Source organism: Zalophus californianus, chromosome 17 (assembly GCF_009762305.2).
Source record: "Zalophus californianus isolate mZalCal1 chromosome 17, mZalCal1.pri.v2, whole genome shotgun sequence".
Classification (NCBI taxonomy): domain Eukaryota; kingdom Metazoa; phylum Chordata; class Mammalia; order Carnivora; family Otariidae; genus Zalophus; species Zalophus californianus.
The window spans coordinates 14,084,102-14,101,854 of NC_045611.1; the positions used below are offsets into that span (position 1 = coordinate 14,084,102).

Consider the following 17,753-nt stretch of genomic DNA (forward strand, 5'->3'; position numbering starts at 1 on the left):
AGACAATCCACCAGAAGTCCCTGCCTCAAATTTCTTTCCTAGATCACTTCATTTGCTAGAATGAAACGGAGAGAAAGCACAAAAAGACCAGTAAAGATAAAATTAATTTATTTGCCCTCACAACTCTGTGGGCCACACTGGGCCCCATAGTCCTATAAGCATGCCCTGTAGCAGTGGGCTGGGAGTCTAGTTCTCTGGAGTGGCCTACTCCCTTGTCTAGAGCTGCCTTAAGCTGGCTCCCTGCTGACCCCATCATCCTGCTCCCACATGCAAGAGGTGCTTAGGTCCACCTGCAATAAACCCAGGCCTGCCTCCAGCAATAAGGACAGGGCCCTGTGGGTTGGCTGTAGCATGGATCCCTGTGGACCTGGGTGAGTGGGAGGGCAGGCGGGTTCAGTGCAGAGAGCCACTGTTCTGCTCTTCAAAGGCCATCTTGCCCAGGAGCTGGCTGTCCAACTCCACCCCACTCACAGGTAGCTGGAAGAAGTTCATTTCAGCTGCTAAGGCTGCCATGGCAGAAGGGTCCTGGCCAAACTGAGCTCGCAACATCATGTCCATTTTCTCCAGCCTCCTCTTGAGCCGCTTGGCTTCCCGCTCCCGGATGAGCCGGGCCTGCCTCTTCTCTGGGGTTTCATTGGCCCGCTTCAGCCTCATAGCCTCCCGATCCCGCTGCAGCCGACGTGCCCGCTGCTCATCTGTCTCCTGCATGCGCTGCAGGCGCTTGGCTTCACGGTCCCTCATGCGCCTTACTTCCCGCTCCTCTGGAGTCTCATTGTCCCGCCGACTTTTCTTGGCTGTGCGCTCTCGTTCCAGCCGCTGCAGCCGTACTTCCAATGGCTCGTTCTGTCGGCGTAGGGCCCACTTGCGAACACTGGGGGTCTGTGCTTCCAGTAGCTTACGGTAGGCAGCACAATTGTTGCACACAAGCAGAATTCCAGCAGGGTACACGGGAGGGCTAAAGGCAATGTCCTTCCCCTCAGCACTGGAGGGACCCTCACTATGGGCTGGGGGTAGGGATTCCATATTAAGTACTTCAGGGAGTTTCTCGCTGGAATACAAAAATTTGGGTGGTTAGTGTCTCCTTCTAGCAAGGCTCAGGTATCCAGCTCTGACTTACACTGGTCCTACCAGGCCAGTTGCTCCAAGTTCACTACCAGGGGTCAGATTTGAGTACTTGGGAGGTCTCTTTTACCTCCCCACCCCACACCTTTTCTGGGCTAGGGTACCTACCGAGTTTTAAAGCCCTCCTGGAGTTAGAGGCTGAGCCAACTGCCAGATATGCCCCACAGATGTGCAGTTTTCATTCCAGCTGGTTGATGGTGTTCCTAAGAGCTGTGCAGGGCAGTCCTACTGTAGAAATGGCAGTCCTTCTTGAGGTGGAGGCTGCCTTTAGGGCAGTCCACTGGCTTAACCCCTCCTGCCCTGGCTGACTCTGCATTGTACCCTAGACAAATTTAACTAGGACACAATTCACACAGTTCCAGTCTTCCTGGGACACAGTACAGACTGTGTCCTCACATCAGGGGCCTCTCAGCACCCTGTAACTTCTCCAAGCTTTATCATGAATGTTATTGGACTACCCCCCCCATCTCTTTGTAGATGAAAATATTATTCTAATAGGGGAAAGAAATGAGAATTCATTTCCCTTTGGGGATATCTAATGGAACAGGTATATTTACTGGCTTCATTACTTGTATTTCCAAAGAGTCAGTTGCCTTTGCATTACCTATCTCTAGCCTTTCTTTTGATTTGGGAAAGCAGAGCCCACACCCAGTAATTTGTTCCCAGAACAAAACGGTTAGGTGACCAGCTAACCTGTTAAACGTGGCATGGCTGGTAAAACGGGCTCCACACACAGCACAGTTAGACCTCTGGTCCTCTGAGTGGATTAGGAGGTGACGACCCAATGACCCTGGGGAGCTCAGGGCCCGGCCACAGACAGGACACATGTAGCTCTTGGCGCTCACCACTGCTGCAGTGTGCTGTAAAACAGAGCCTTAATCTGTCAACTCATGCTACCTTTAAGATAATCTACACCCACTTAGAAGCTGCTTTCTGGGAAATGTCCCCTTTCCTTACTTAGTCTCAGAACAAGGGATTTGCAATTATATTCTCCCTGCTTAGCACCTGGAAAAGTAAGAATCTCTTGTGTTAACAGGCCTTCAAAAGGGCCAGGCCATTCAGATTATTGTTCAGATTTCATTAGAGTTTTGACTATATTCTGGAACACGTGGCTGGCTTGGTGAAAACAGGGCTCCAGAGTCAGAGTCCTCTTCAAAATCTGCAAAGAATTCATGCTTGGAATAATTTCTATCTGTTGCCTCACACTGTGCAGGTACAGGTGCATATTAAGGGAGCAATGAAGGCCAAGTGTAGAAGGTGGTTAGGAAGACTGGTATCCAAAAGCATTTTGTCTTGCCTTTTCTTCAATCTTTTAAAAACAATCTTCTAAAGTGAACCAACTGTCTTGATGGTAAAACCCAGGCTGCCATGTGTGCTAATGCCTTTCTAATACAGATCACAAGGCACAGGTGCTCTGCAGCTGGATCAGGGGAAAAAAAGAGCACAAAAAGCTTGTGTTCTTCTGATCCCCTCATTCATACTTTTTCTAGTATTATAGAAACATTTATGTTAACTAATTTTTTCTTCTTTAAAACAAGGCCTCATTATTAACAGATGTTAGTTTCTATTTCACTATTTAAAACATGCATTGAGGCACCTGGGTGGCTCAGTGGGTTAAGGGCCTGACTCTTGATTTTGGCTCAGGTCATGATCTCAGGGTTGTGAGATCAAACCCCTCACCCTTTATTGGGCTCCATGCTGGGTGTGGAGGCTGCTTAGGATTCTCTCTCTCCCTCTGCCCCACCCCCCCTCAAATAAACAAACAAACAAATAAATACACATTAAGTAATTTGGAAAAAAATAATACTAAATTTTCATAGTATGTCTGTCTCGGAGTCCAGAACAGGTTTATCCAACATATCCACTTATTCTTTAAAACATTCTGGGGACTGGAGTCTTACTGGAAGCAACAACCCAAGGTTCCCCTGGGAGCTGGAGGCAAAGGCCAAACAAGCTGCTGGCACTCGTGTTCTGGAGCGCGTGGCTCCCCGCCCATACCTGGTACACATGAGCAATCAGCTGCTCCCGACTCCCACAGTCTAGCTGGCAGAGGGGACACTGGCAGAGTCCAAGTAAGGGGTCAGAATTCAAGTTTCCTGTGACCTGCAATTCAACAAGTAGGCAATTCATTAAGACTGTTTACCACTCTTTGCCCTGCCCCTACTTCTTTTAACAGGGCATCCTGTTCAAAGGAACACAACCTGATATCCCATGTTATTCTTAGGTTCCCATTATGGACTGAAGGGAAAAGTAATAGGGAAAGGGAATCACGTTTGCTCCTATCTTCATTTTCTCCAAGGCTTCCTGCCCTGAGGACATACGGCTGCCCCAGGAGAGCCGATCTCTTTTTTCCCCCCCAACAGTAAACTCTGCAGAGAGGATTAGCTTCCCTCCTGCTGTGCTTCTTGCAGCAATCCTCAGGAAACAATTTAGAGAGAAGATGGCACCTCAGGTAACACTTGGACTTATATTTGCAAGCATATTCAAGAGTACACTTCAGGAAGTCGGCTGATAGTCTTGCAAAAGTGGATATTCTGCCTGGAAAGAAGTGGGGAAGCTGTACCTGGGTTAGTAATATGTGGATGGACAGGAAAGCTGGTGTGATGAGAGTTGTGTGTGAGGTTTGGGTAAATGGAGCTGTGAAGGAAGAAAGGCTTCACATGAAGGCCCAGGAGACCACCAGAGGCAAGACGGTTAGTTACTGTGGATCAGGCACATCAGGGCCGAGTAGGAAGGGGGGGCCCCCAGACTCGGGAGCTGTTGTCACTTGCCTCATGCTCTGCCACTTCATTCCCACCAACAGGCTGTTCCGTATTTTCTAACTCTTTTTCCACTTTGACCACCCCTCCATCTTCCTCTGATGTATGGGAAGAGACTTCATCTTGTGTGGTCTCCTCTTCATCACCCTCACTGTCACCTGGAACATACACATTGGTCACTTGTTCTGATTTTTGCATGAATACACCTTGAGTTGCTTTCCACCTTAGAGTTTGTAGCTATAATGGAAAACATTTTCAGATCTTCCATAAGAGTTTGTATCGATGTACAGCTGGTATAGTTGGGTACTAATCATGTTGGTGCAAGAGCTATAGCTATTGTTTATGATGCCATTTACACTAAAGAGAAAATCTGAGGCAAAACTGCATTAGACAATAGTTATTGGGCCCTGTACATTATCATAAAAGATTCTTCTTACACGTGATCCCCAAACGTCTCATACTTGAAATCACACCTCCCACGCACCTCACACCATGCTCATTCCCACAACACAGCACCTCTGACTTACCCACACGTCTCACTGATTTTATTACTTACTTTTCTCCATAACCCCCCTGCACAGTTTTTCCAATGGTGTCGCATGTACTATTCTGAGTCCCACTAATCTCTTCTCTCCCAACAAACCCTAAGGCACACTCAGAGAAAAACCAACAAGTTTTTTCTTCCTCTTACCAAGAAAGGAGGCAGTACTAAATTAGTTAAAAATGATGTCACCTTATAGGGAAAGGTTTGTCCAGTCCAATGGAAAGAAGAGCACAGCAACCAACTTTAGGCTGTTTGCTGCACAGCCTGATCAGGCTGTCCCTACCCCGCTAGTAACTTAGGGTTCTTCGGCTAAATAAATCCGCTGCTTCTCTGGATTATCTGACAGATAACTGACTGCATTGAGTGAAGGGAACAGGCCATTCTTTAGGATGGAATATAATTTCTTGTGACTAAAGGAAAAATTGAGTTTGTTTTCATGTAGTGGACAGGATGTGGCGTGGGGGGGGGATCTGCTTGTGGCTGGGGGATCTGCAAGGTTTTTGTGGGCTGTTTTCCCCTATTACTTATAAAATAGGGGGAGAAAGATTTTTTAAAAACCACGATAAAAGAGGGAATTTGTTCTGAAAGGGAAAAAAAGAAGGGCTAGTACCTTGAAGACCATAAGAGGAAGCCAAGCTTAGGGAAGCTGGGAGATCCCAGGCCCATGCCAACCACACTGAGATCCTGGTTTCCTGGGCCTGACTGTGAGCAAGAGAAATACAAGGTAGACTTTCACCTGTGAGACTCAGCTGTCCTAGCTACCGGTGCCTCTCTTCTCTCTCTTATCCCTATCCCTTGTGTAATTTTGAAATCCACCAGTATCTGGGCAAAACTGATTACATTCCTTTTCTTCAGAAGAAAATCTAACCAAATCTTCTACTAGTAGTTACATGTGTCTCTATTAGATATTCTACTTGTTTGGTGGATTGGATTTAGGCCCTGGAAGGATCTATGGTATGTATGCCTTATTCCCTAACCCAAAGCTTTCATCTGAATTCATCTCAATAATGAAGGATTGGAACAGATTAAATCATACACTATTTTCTCACCAGCTTATGGAATATTGGTAAACTTAGTCTAAGACAACATTGCATCAAACACATTACACGACTGATCAAAAACCCAAACACATCTTCTACTAAAACGATTTTTAAAAAATACGTATGCCATCTAGAGGGATGATGCAGCTTTTCCAGAATGGAAACCTTCTAGACTTTATAGATGTTGCCATTCCTATCCTGTTACTCAAACTGGTGGCTCCCGCAGGTTTTCTAGAAATCTTTGGGTTAACTTTTCTGTACCTGAGCAATTAGATGCTAAATTATTATTGGGTTTTTTTGTTGCTAAATTATTAGTTTGAGTGGAAACTGTAGTTCCTAGAAGGCTGCTGAACTCTTTCCCTCTTTGTTATTCTTCAACCCCAAATGTGGAGAAAAATAAAAAATGTCACTCTGAATTGACAGTAATACCAACCAATATCAGATGGATGTGATTAGTAAAGTAAGGAAATCATCCTAGGAAATAACACATCTCAAAATGTATTTGTTCAGACAGGTCATGGAACAGATGATCCACGAGGCTCAGCTAGTTACCAGCCACTGTCTTTTCCATCTCTTTCCAGGGATTTACTTAGGACTTGGTGTGGGAAGACCTTGACTTTAGCATTTTATTCTTTTTTTTTTTAATTCCATTAAAAAAAAATTTTTTTTTAAGTAATCTCTACACCCACTGTGGGGCTCAAACTCACGACTCCAAGATCAAGAGTCGCCTGCTCTTATCAACTGAGCCAGCCAGGTGCTCTGACTTTGACTTTAGCATTTTAGGTGAGGCATAATCTCATTAGTAAGGAAATCCTCTTATATAACATTAAAACTGGGTCCTCAAGCAAAAATTTCATTAATGCCACTCTTATTATATTTTGTTAATTATGAGTAAACAGATTCTAGGAGACAGAGATTCTTTTCTTTTCATTTGACCTAACCCAGGGACAGGTTGAGTACTAATTATCCCTATGCCCCTGTCTATCACAGTTATCACAAACCTATCTGTGCATGGTACTGCACCAAGTACTGCAGTCCATGAGTTAAAAAAAAAATATAATGCCAAACCTGTCCTCTCTCTGGATAAGCATATGCTCATACACCTTAGAACACCTTTGGGAACACAGGATCCACAAATCTCCTTCTTCATGTCTTCCTCCCAACCCCCATGCACAATCCCCAGAGCACACACACTCTGATAATTCTTCTCCCATTGCCCTGAGTCATTACCAGAAGGTGCAGAACTCACTGCTACTGGAGTCCTGATCTCTTAGTTGTTGGATAGCTTGTCGCTGACTGCCAAGGTCTCCAGGAAAATCAGTTTTCATCATCGCCTGGCGGGCTTGCTCTTCTAGCCCAGCAAATACTTGATCCCCTGGTGGTCACAAGGAAAAATAGTCAGGCCACCAGCTGGGCAGCATATATCCCCAGGGAAGCTGGTTGGAAAGTCAGACCATTCAAAGGTAGGAGACAGGCAGGTACCCCATGGTGGGGTCATCCATCTCTAAGTCAGCTTGCTGCCTCCTGGAATTTCTGGGCGTGGCTACTCTTCCTGGGCAGTAAGCCAGATGCTCTAGAAAGCATCACTTGCTTAAATCCTCCTAATCTTGACTCCTTTCAAAAGGTAATCAATTGCTACTTTACAAATTTAACTTCAGAATCTCAACTCCATTTATAACCAACCTTCCATCAGGATGGGCGAGAGAGGCAGAAGAGGCAAAGTGATAGGATGATAAAGACAGGGCAACAAATCTGGGCACAATCTCTGATTCTTAGTGTACTAACATTATGGCCCTGACTTAGTGTCTATCTCTTACTATAAACAAGTGCTTCAAATAATCCTTCCAAAAAACAATCTCTCTAATCTCATCTTTCAGCCACCCTCCTTCCAAGACATGCTCTGGAAGTTCCTCCTTGACTCTACTTCTATGTCTATCAGAATTAACCACAAGCAAATCAACAACTGGTTGAATAACAGATTAAAAGAACAGATAATATATGAACTCATTTTTGCTAAGGAACAAGCTTCCTGAAAGACCCCAACTAATTTGCAACAAATAATATTTAATCTAGTTTCCTTGGTCAATGTAGTCTGTTTTCTTTTTTCTTTTCTTTTCTTGTATGGAGTATCCAAAAGCCCTGAACCTGTCCTTGATTATGCATTTACTTTCTATGAACTCTGCCTAGGATCTGTGTGGTTACTGAAGAGTTAACATTTAAGTGCTCTTTTATTTCCAAGAGGCCAGGCATAAGGAGAAAAGAGAATTGGGTTTCTCGAGGTTTCCATTATCTCAGTGAGAGTGGAAACTACAGTCCCCATTCTCCAGCCACCAAGAGAGAATAATAAAAAGCCCTAGTGAAATGTCTGACAATAGGCCAGGTGCTTTCTTACTGGAGAGAAAGAAAGTAAACAGGCTCAGGTTCCAAGACAGGATACAATGAGGTAGGAGAAATGGTCAGTTAACCTGTGCTATCAGTCCTTTGGCAATGAAAGAACTGATATGAAGTAGGCTTTGTGTAATTCACTTAGGCATTTGTTCAGCAAAAATTCAGTGAGCATCCATATGCTAAGTGTTAAACACTAATAATTACTATTTGGCATGTCCTAGTTTCAGGCTCTATGTTAAGTGCTTTTAGTTTCTATCTTAATTCTCTGCAAAACTCTATGTGGTAGGTATTCCTACCCCAATTTTACTTAAGAGAAAACTAAGGTTTATAGGAGAGCAAGGTATTTGAGCCCAGGTCTGCACAGCTCTAATATCCGTATTTTAAACTGCTTTCAAGCAGAGCTGTAAGCAGGTTAGATGGTTCACCAGAGTGGTTTTGCTGAAAACAAACGCTTGTCTCTGTGTGAGAAGAATGGCTCTGATCCTAGCAATAATGTTACCTTCGTACCATAAGAAACTGATGCTACATCTCAAATACCAAAATAATGTTCTCAGGGCCAGTAAATGACAAAGGGACCCAACATTTTGATGGTTCTGATACCCTGTGGTGAGTCACCATGCCGGGCCTGGACTGACTAACACTGGGGCTACTCTGATCAATACTGTGAGTGGGAGTAGAGGTGGTGAGGGTTCAAGTGAACTGCTAGCCACACAAGCCCTCAAGTAAAAGAAAAATAAGCTGCTTTAAGTCCATTTTCAAAATATCACAATCACAAACTGGATATAAATTACTGCCAGGGAAAGCAAACAGGGAATTCTGTTATAGCACCTCCTCATCCTTTCTGCAGAAGGAAAATACTTCTCTTCATGGTGGTTGCACTGTAACCACAAGACCATGGCCAACTGGACTAGTTATTGAATTCTTCCAGGTAGATGCATGCTTTTGGACCTGGAAATCATGGGCAGAAATGGCACTAAGGGACACATTATATTCCAGCAGATAATTATCAAGGGGCAGATCATTCTCATCAGTGACACTTCTCATCTCTAAAGAAACCTACTCAGAAGCAAAGTAGGTTTATAACCTATGAAGAATACTTTTTTTCCCTTAATAGGCGAATACCATTGGATTAGGAGAAGGGCATCTAAAAGGATAAGTACCTTTCAAGATCAACTAGTAATTCAGTTTAGACCCACCAACTTGAGCTCAACATTTTTGTCTATTGATATTGTCTAAATATTTAGGCCTTCACAGGACAGAGAAGAGTATATCCCATATGACATCCCTATCTAGGACTTTTGCTGGCAATCTCAGGATAGCTGGAATAAATTAATTGTTACTCCTTTTTGGCAGTTTGGAAAGAAAAGCTGTGCTCTTATATTTGGTTCTATTCCCGACTTGGGAAAAAGGCTAAGGGAAACTTTATTTCTCAGGGCTATTCCTATCTTAAACATCAATATAAAGTAAAATATATAAAAACCATTAAAAAAGTGATTTTGGCATATCTCATAGAAGATACATGAATGATCTTTCAGCAGTCACTATTTATCTAAGCTCTAAATCCCACTGTTCAGAATTATCCTTTCACAAAAAGACAGTGATACCTTTTCCTATGATACTAAAAGTAGTGATACCTTTTACATACCTAAAAGAATGTCATAGTAACTCAAGTCAAATGTGATCCATAGAGATACTGGTGCTTAAGAAGTGTTATATAATTGCCTGCTTTTATAATGTAGAATTATTATTTCCTTCTATCTTGAGACTATTGGAGGTTAAAAAAAAACTTCAGGTCTCTAGATATTAATGTAGGGCAACCATCTTATTTAATTTAACATGGTATTTATTTGTCTATTAATAGTTGAGAACAAGTCATCTAAGCTCTACAGTAAAAAGCAAGCTGCCACCTCTTTATTTTTTTGGTATGAAATCAAGATACTGTTTGATTTGGCTAAGGTTTTTCAGACCAGACAAGAACAAGGCCATCCAAGCAAGTTTGGAGAACAGATGAGAAGCCTGGGATGAAAGTTACTAGAAAGGCAAAGATTTTACAATTTTCTGTATTGAGTCCTTGATGCAATTAAATAAATGCAATTTCTGGCTGACTGAAATTAAGTAAAGCAAAGCAGCTGAAAAAAATTCTAAGAGAGCAGATGTCAAATTCAGAAAAAAATGAGCTAATCTTGGGAATGAGGAGCTTAGGATTCCATTCCAGGTAACAGTCTCTGTAATCCAAGGTGCTACCACATGCTGGGAACACAGCCATATACCTCACAAGGATGCTGACAGAACGAACAAGGGCAAAACAAGTTGTGCTTTTTGGAAGAAAAGGGACTTTAAAGGCTTTTTTTCCTACTTCTCTGTAAAAGCCGAGAAGCTTTTATTGAAGTTCAAAGTTTTTATTGTTTGTACTTTGCAATCTGAAAACAAGTGTCTTTAAGAAAAAGTTTTTCTTAAAAAAAAGTTTTCCTTTTCTTAGTGGTTTGCTTGGCATAAACACACCAAATCAGAGTTACAAGGGACTATTTTCAACCTCCCTAGAAATGGCTGACAGAAACTTCTACTCAGAAGGAGATGAGATGAGGAAGGTCTAACAGCCCATCCACAGTTTCTCTGAGACTAAAAATTCTGGGCTTTTATTCAGAAAGCTCTGTGTCAAATCTGTTAATGAACTGAGCAAACTACACGAGTAAGCCTGGATGTTGCTGGGGAAAGGAAAGATCATGACGGTAATTTCGATAGAGAGACAGTCCTGAGGAAAGCCAAGTAACTGCCAGTGCAGCCTGCCCATTGGCTTCTAAAGTGGATCTGACAAATGCTGTCAGGCCACAGCAGTGGGATTCTTAATACATTCTTTTAGGCGGGCTTGGAGCTTCATGCCACACGATCTTCTTCCCAGAAGGCAGATGTAATGGAGCTCAGCCATTACTCTACTCAGTGCCGACTGGCTTTAACATTTCAACAAAGCGTGTACAGACATTCCTGCCTCCCAGACCTTGAGTCCATTCCATTTACTTTAAATAGATGAGCAGCATTAAATTCAATACATTTGATTGGTTCCATTTCACTGCAAGGGAATAGGAGGCTCAAGTGGCCAGAAGACTGAAATGACCTATTCCTACTTGCCATTATTGTCATGGGCAATGAGAAGATGCCCTTTTGAAAAAGGTAGGATCGGCTTCAGTCCCCTAATAGTCAATAAGCAGAAATTCCTGAGACACCAGCAAATCTCAGTGTCTTTTCTTCTTTAGTCAGGCTTGGTCTATTACCTGAGAAGCCTCCACGGTTCCCTACCCAAATGCATCACTGAACACAGCCCCTCCCTGGGTCTGCTTTTTAGTGGCAGCATAACATTTTTGTTCACAGCCCTCTTAATGGTCCCCACCACAGAGCCTGCACAGTCCCACGCACTCTACCACAATACACTTCACTCGCTCTGGAAACTGTATTTCTGCCACTGTGGATGTGTGATACTCTCTCCGTAGCCTGTTTGTCCATCTGTTTTCTGACCCAATACCAGCTCATCCTGCATTCAGCTATGGTGGGAAGAGATTCAGCGGACAAATATAAGCTCCATGGACACAGGCACAGATCATACAAGCCTTCACTGGCTTCCCCTGGCCTTATCACAGTCATGCCATCATCTAGGCAGCTACTCTCCTTAAATCTAACCAAGACTTTTTGGACACGTGGCTTTTATAAGTAAATGCCCAACTCCTATGACTGCCTTATTTGTGAACCCGTCATCTCTACTAAGAGTACCTTTCCTGCCCTGCCTTCTTGGGGTCACATCTGTGTCTTTTATTAATACTAATTTTCAACCAGAGAGGAGACTATCCTCCTAAACCTCTGGGTTGGATTACTTAGGCTAGAGATATCTCTCTTGACAATCCTCACATTCAGGCCCACGACATTTCACTTTCTAGCAGCAATTTCTAAGCCCTTCCTAAGCTACTCATTCACCTTTATATTGAACAGACTTTCACATCCACCTATTCCAGAATATACTCCTGGAAGCATCATACTTGTTCTCTTATAAAACCTTTCCAAGACTTAAATTGAAGAATTAATTGTGGAGGTTTGCCACCCTAATCCCATTAACCTATACAATGTTAAAGTCCTCCCAATTCCTCTGTTCCTACTGTTTCCTCTCTCACTCTTGAAATTACCCAATAAGTTAAGGTACATAGTACCTGGCATCCAGTGTGTTTTAATAAATTTTAATCCTCTTATCTTAAACTCCTTGACTAATCTATTCTCTCATATATAGAGTTCTTTCCTCAAGAAAAAAACCTGTCATAATTATACCACTGAATTCTCTTCAGATGTTGCTGTACCTTATTTAGTCAGTCCTCCATAATAAAAGGGTGCTATTTGGCTCTCTTTTAAAACTTTTGGGTGAGGACGCTTATCTGCCCAGATCACAGGAAACTGGTTAATTCCATCAAATCTGCATAGACATATTAATGTTAATTTAAAGAGACACTTTTGAACATCCTCTATAAGCAGTGCTAGAAGTAGAGAGGAATAGCAGGAAATATAAATGGGACATAATCTCTACCCTCTAGAATTTTACCGTCTAATTGATAAAATAAAACATACATATAGAACTGCCGAGAAACAATGCAAGGCAGTAATGCCTACCTGGTTTTCCTGTTACTAGTCTTTCTCTCATGTGATCCACCCCACACACTGCTTCATAGTCCTAAAACACTGCATTCTAAATGTCACTCCACTTGCTCTGCTTGAAAACCTTCAGTACCTCCTTATAGTCCACAGTATAAAGTATAAACTTGGACTGGCCTTCAGGCCTCTATGATATAAACATCTCCAACCTCATTTTGTGTCCTATGACATCTGGATAAATAAAACTGCTGCTTCATACAAAGTCTCCTTATCCCCTGAACATGTGCATTCCTTCTTTTTTAAAAAGATTTTATGTATTATTTATTTATTTATTATTTATTTATTTATTTTAGAGCAAGACAGAGAGAGACAGAGAACGCATATCCAAGTGGAGGGAGGGGCAGAGGGAGAGAGAGAGCATTCCAAGCATACTCCATGCTGAGCATGAAGCCCAATGCAGGGCTCCCTCTCACGACCCTGAGATCATAACCTAAGCCAAAAATCAAGAGTAAGACACTCAACTGAGCCACCCAGGAGCCCCTGTGCATTCCTTCTTGTATCTTTGTTCAGATCATTTCCCCATCTGATTTTACCTCTTCCTTCTTCCTTTTTAAAAAATCTACTTCCTACCTTCTAAGGCCCAGTTCAAGTTCACAGTCTAGGGCCTCTTCCATGAAGCATTCCCTGCTTCCTCAGTCCATGGAAGTCTCTCCCTCCTCTTAACTTCTGTAGTACACACAGTCTGCAGCACTCCTATATGGCACTCAGCATATACTATTTTGTGTTTTTAGATATTATTTTATGTATCTGTGGCTACATGACAGCCTTATATATCCTTACATTGCTTTATAGCCCTGGCATCTAGCACAGGCTTTGTACAGATATCCTATAAATGTTTGTTAATGTGAATACTCAGGATGAATCAAGTTCACCTACTAAAACAGGTTTCTAACACCTCCTCCAGCAACCAGACGTACTTTAAACCCGTCCTGTTCAATCTCTTTAACCCTTTTTTCCTTCACAAACTAGTGTGAGCCTTTCACTTAAATTGAGATTACTCTTTCATTTCAACCCTCAATGTTCCCACGTTCCAGAAGACAAAACCCAGTACTCACAGTGAACTTTATTCGGATTTGTCTGTTTCCGACGGGACATGTTTCCCTGATCCAAGAGCTCTGGCCTTTCCCAGTTTCACAACTGGATATATTACTACCTCCTTGCGGGATGCTGACCTACAATAAAAAGGATATTGTGAGCACATGTCATTTTTCCCAGAAATTGGACAAAATTAAAAACGACTTTAAAAAATAGTTATTGAGCATATAAAACTCACCAGTTATAAATAATTGAATTTTTAAAAAGAAAGAAATGAATAGATCTCTAGCACAACATCAAGATCCCAAGAAGTTTAAGAGGGGACTCCTTCAAAGGATTCCATTAGAGAATTCCACTCTAAATCTATCTGCGGAATCCAGAATACTGTTAAGTGATAATGATCCAGGTCACAGGATAGAAAAGGAAGCAAAAAACTTAGGCAAACAGCTTTAGAAGCACAGCAGGCTCAAAGAGATAACCCCCGTGAATGCAAAAGGAAGCAAAAGGAAGCAAAAGAGGGTGGCAGCTCACATGTTACACGCCCACTGGAAGTCAAGCCTTGCAATCTGCACAAATGGGAGCCTCCAGATGATTTTTCTGAAAAGTTATCTTGTCTGGAGGTGACAAAGCATCACATTCCTGTGAGACAGGAAACGTCTCAAAACTTTTAGGCATCTATATAAATGAGATCCACATGGAAAATAGAGCCTCTATCTAGTAGGGTTGGCACAGTGCTGGGCACTGTGGATGACAGGGCACTAAATCCAATCAGGCTTCCAATGTTGAAGATGAGCTCTCACCAGAAGGGCCAGATGCCATCCACACTGTTGAGTACTAATTCAACACCCCAGTGTGGAACATCAATCTGGCCCTGTTCACATGCTCTGGAGTGCTGGTCAAAGTTAATAACTTTAGTGCCTCCTTTCAATCCAGCCTCTATGTAGCAAAGAGATCAGTGGGAAGAACAAAGAGAAAAGCTCCCCAGATGAGAAGTGCTACAGAGACCTGCATCTGCTTCCCTGAAATTTGAGGGAACAGATACTTAAGCTTGGAGGTTCCTGGTTAGTTTATAAGACTTTCCCAGCAGTAAGTGTTGTTAGAGAGTCTGAAATGGATTAGTAGTAAAAACCGTGAAATTTTCTATGAAAGGCACAGTGAATAAACAAGACAAATTAAAAAGATTCTCTTTCCTACCAAAGACAAGAATATGGACCTAGTCACCCTCTAAGTTTTCTTTCAGTTCCTGCCTTTTCAAATTGTACTTACACTGAATAAGCACGTAGTTTAATGACTTAAGAGGCCTTATGAGAGGCTACTGCTAACTATACTTTGCACTCCAGTTAGTGAAGACTCATCTCCTGTTATGCCAACTAACTCCTCGATGTAGCTAGAAAGGACCTCAGACCTGTAATCAGATCCTGCCTCCCCTTACCAAAAGAAGAAAGAAACCGCAAATGGCAAAGACAGGCCTCCACAGGAAGTGGCAAAGGAAGCAGCTTTCAGGCAGTCTTCTATCATATCTGCATATCAAACACAGTTCTTTTTCAGACCGTTAATTAAAAAATAACAACAACAACAAAATAACAACAAAAAAGCCCAACTCCAAATGTATACAGTAAAAATTAATGCTAACTAGTTAGAGGGCAGTATGCTGAGTGCTAATGGTATGTATTCTCTGTTCTAGGTTTTGTTTGCATAGGTCATTTCTTTCTAATCAAGTAGTTACTTTATTAGTGGAAGCAGTGAAGGAATATTCATTTTGGGTCTTTTCCTATAACTGTGGAATCACAACGTAGAAAGTTGAATTAAATGCAGGTTGTCTATCATTTTTTTCTAAAATTTGCAGAGCTACACCTCTCTATTATACAAGGGGAAAAATGAAATATTAACTAATCTTTAAATTTTCTCATCAAGGGCGCCTGGGTGGCTCAGATGGTTAAGCGTCTGCCTTCGGCTCAGGTCATGATCCCAGGGTCCTGGGATCGAGTCCCGCATCGGGCTCCCTGCTAGGCGGGGAGCCTGCTTCTCCCTCTGCCTCTGCCTCTCTCTCTCTGACTTTCATGAATAAATAAATAAAACATTAAAAAAAAATAAATTTTCTCATCAAGATCAGAAACTGAAACTAAGATAAAAATAATGAAGATCCTTCTGAATGAAGATCAAATAACTTGATATAGGCTCAATTCAGATCATCTTGGTGAGACAACAGTTCAATACTAAAGCTACAAGTCAGAAACACAGATGAGCGAGCATCTGCATATTTAAATAAGCAGTGCCCACAGCTTCTCACAATCCTCCTAGTGGCCGAATGGGGAACTGACCAGATGGTACCCAATGGGACTTCACACCTGAGGGATTAAGGGAAAAAAACAAGCAAACATCCTTTCCTCCCTCAAAAAAAGAAAGCCTGTGGAGTTGTGCACTCTAAAAAATAAGTAAGAAATAGATACATACATAAACGGCAATGTAAGTGCATTCTTGACTACACAGCAAGATCTGAGGTTAGACAACAGTTTTATAGGCAGTAAAAGCTAAAATTCATAGACACATTGCCCTAAAGATCACTCATTCAGTTTTACTTTTAACACGGCCTCAGTTCCCAAGCCCGAATCTAAAACCAACACAAAAATGTAAATGCAAAGCCGCCTGAACATCACCATCTGGAAGAAAAAACGGGACAGGAAGAAAGGTAAACGGAGATTCAGGTTTACAAGGGATGTTCTGTGTAAAAAGGAAGGAAGCTTTGTCTTTAGAACGAGGTTAAGAGTCCTTTGGAGGGGAACCAACATCTCCCCTTAACATTGTCCCTGCTCTCCCACAGGTGTTAGGTTGCAGCTTCCAGGACACACCACAGACTTGAGCATGAAAAAAAAAACAAACAGGTGAAATCCAATCTTTAAAAAAAGAGGGTGCACTCCCACCTCCAGCTCTGGTGCAGTTCCCACGGAGCAAAGTAAACTCGCCTGAATCCCAGTGATTTGTATCTGCCAAAAAGGAGAGGACAAGAAAGCTGGTCACGTAGCTGTCTCACTGACCCTGTTCCCACTTTCTTTGGTCTGGAGCATGTGTACAATCAGCCGAGATGGTCCCTTTGGCTTCTTCAAGCATGAGCACAGGTAGATTCCTAGGAATTATCAACAAAAGCCAGAGGTCTTCCGAGGCGGCTCAGAGAAACCCTCAGACGATACAGTCTTCTCAGAAATCTAAATTTAGAAGCCGTTCTGCGAGACCGCGTCGCGGGACTGACACCCGGGTCTGCACTCCCACGCCCATCCTCCCCCTCCTCCAGCTCCACCCCAGCCTGTCAGACGCCGGGGCCGCCCCGGCTGTGCCCGGCCCTGCCCGACCTGGGCCCACGGCGGGAGGGCGGCGGCGCGGACGCCCCTCCCGCGCCAGAGACCGCCAGAGGGACTGAAAGAGGAACGGCCGGTGCGGAGCCAGCTGGGTCCGGCCTCGTCTCGGGAACCCGGTGCTGGGGGAACGTCGGCGCCTGGGCTGCCCCCGCCCCCCCCCCGGCCAGAGCGAGCCGGAGCCCCCTCCCCAGACATAGACAGACAAAAGGACCGACAGCCGGCGAACAAGGGGGAGGGCGAGGAGCCCCGGCATCCTCAGCCTAGCCCCGGAGGGAAGGAGACGGGGGTCTTTTTACCCGGCGCCTCGGCGCTCCGCGGCGCTCCGCGTCCCTGGGCCCCGCCTCCGGACAGACGGACCGCCGGACAATGGGCCCCGGGCCGCAGCTCGGGCCGGCCGGGCCGGGGCTCTCCGGGACTGGGCCCGGCAGGCGGAGGGCGGCTTCGAGCCAAGCCGGTGGCGGGGAGCCGAGGGGCGGCGCTGCAGACGGACAAAGCCAACGGCAGACAGACAGACGGAGGGGGAAAAGATGGCGACGCGGACGGCGGGAGCGCGCTGCTCGCGCACCCGCAGCGAGTGGGGCGCGTGCACGAGCCTCTCCTCTCCCCCTCCCCCTTCTCCAGCCTGGTCCCCCTCCCGGCTCCCCAGGCGCGCGCCCGGCGGCGTGGGCGGAGCTTGAGGGGAGAGGGGCTCTGGGGAGGCGGGACTTAAGGGAGCATCCAATCACAGACGTGTGAGGGGGGGGCCTCGCCTCCATCCTTGCGCCGCGAAGACCACCTAGCCTCGTCTCCTCTTTGATCTTTCTTCAGCCCGGTCAGCCCCTCAGCA

At 44.1% G+C, this 17,753-nt stretch overlaps 1 protein-coding gene across 6 annotated transcripts; it reads right to left on the reverse strand.

The window, feature by feature from the left end:
* Window positions 1-91: 91 nt before the first annotated feature.
* ZNF821 (zinc finger protein 821) lies at window positions 92-17,525 on the reverse strand. Of its 6 annotated transcripts, none has more exons than XM_027619816.2 (9): window positions 17,224-17,525; window positions 16,496-16,558; window positions 15,007-15,094; window positions 13,595-13,711; window positions 6,715-6,840; window positions 3,894-4,039; window positions 3,121-3,225; window positions 1,816-1,982; window positions 92-1,048 (listed from the first exon to the last, which is right to left on the reverse strand). In XM_027619816.2, exons 4-9 carry the CDS (start codon window positions 13,632-13,634, stop codon window positions 394-396), a joined length of 1,239 nt encoding a protein of 412 aa, XP_027475617.1. In that variant the 5' UTR covers window positions 13,635-13,711; window positions 15,007-15,094; window positions 16,496-16,558; window positions 17,224-17,525; the 3' UTR covers window positions 92-393. The 6 variants fall into 6 exon arrangements, with proteins under 6 accessions (XP_027475617.1, XP_027475619.1, XP_027475620.1 ...); XM_027619818.2 differs by having other exon boundaries at window positions 16,496-16,698; XM_027619819.2 differs by lacking the exon at window positions 17,224-17,525 and adding an exon at window positions 16,922-17,161 and having other exon boundaries at window positions 16,496-16,698.
* Window positions 17,526-17,753: the final 228 nt, after the last annotated feature.

Bases quoted from the DNA above. Each gene is read 5' to 3' on its own strand.
- ZNF821 (XM_027619817.2), bottom strand. From the start codon at position 13,634: ATGTCCCGTCGGAAACAGACAAATCCGAATAAAGTTCACT. The intron at 6,841-13,594 runs GTGAGTACTGGG...TGTGACCACCAG, and splicing joins AAATCCGAATAAAGTTCACT to GGGATCAAGTATTTGCTGGG. The intron at 1,983-3,120 runs GTATGGGCGGGG...TCTGTTTTACAG, and splicing joins TGATTGCTCATGTGTACCAG to CACACTGCAGCAGTGGTGAG.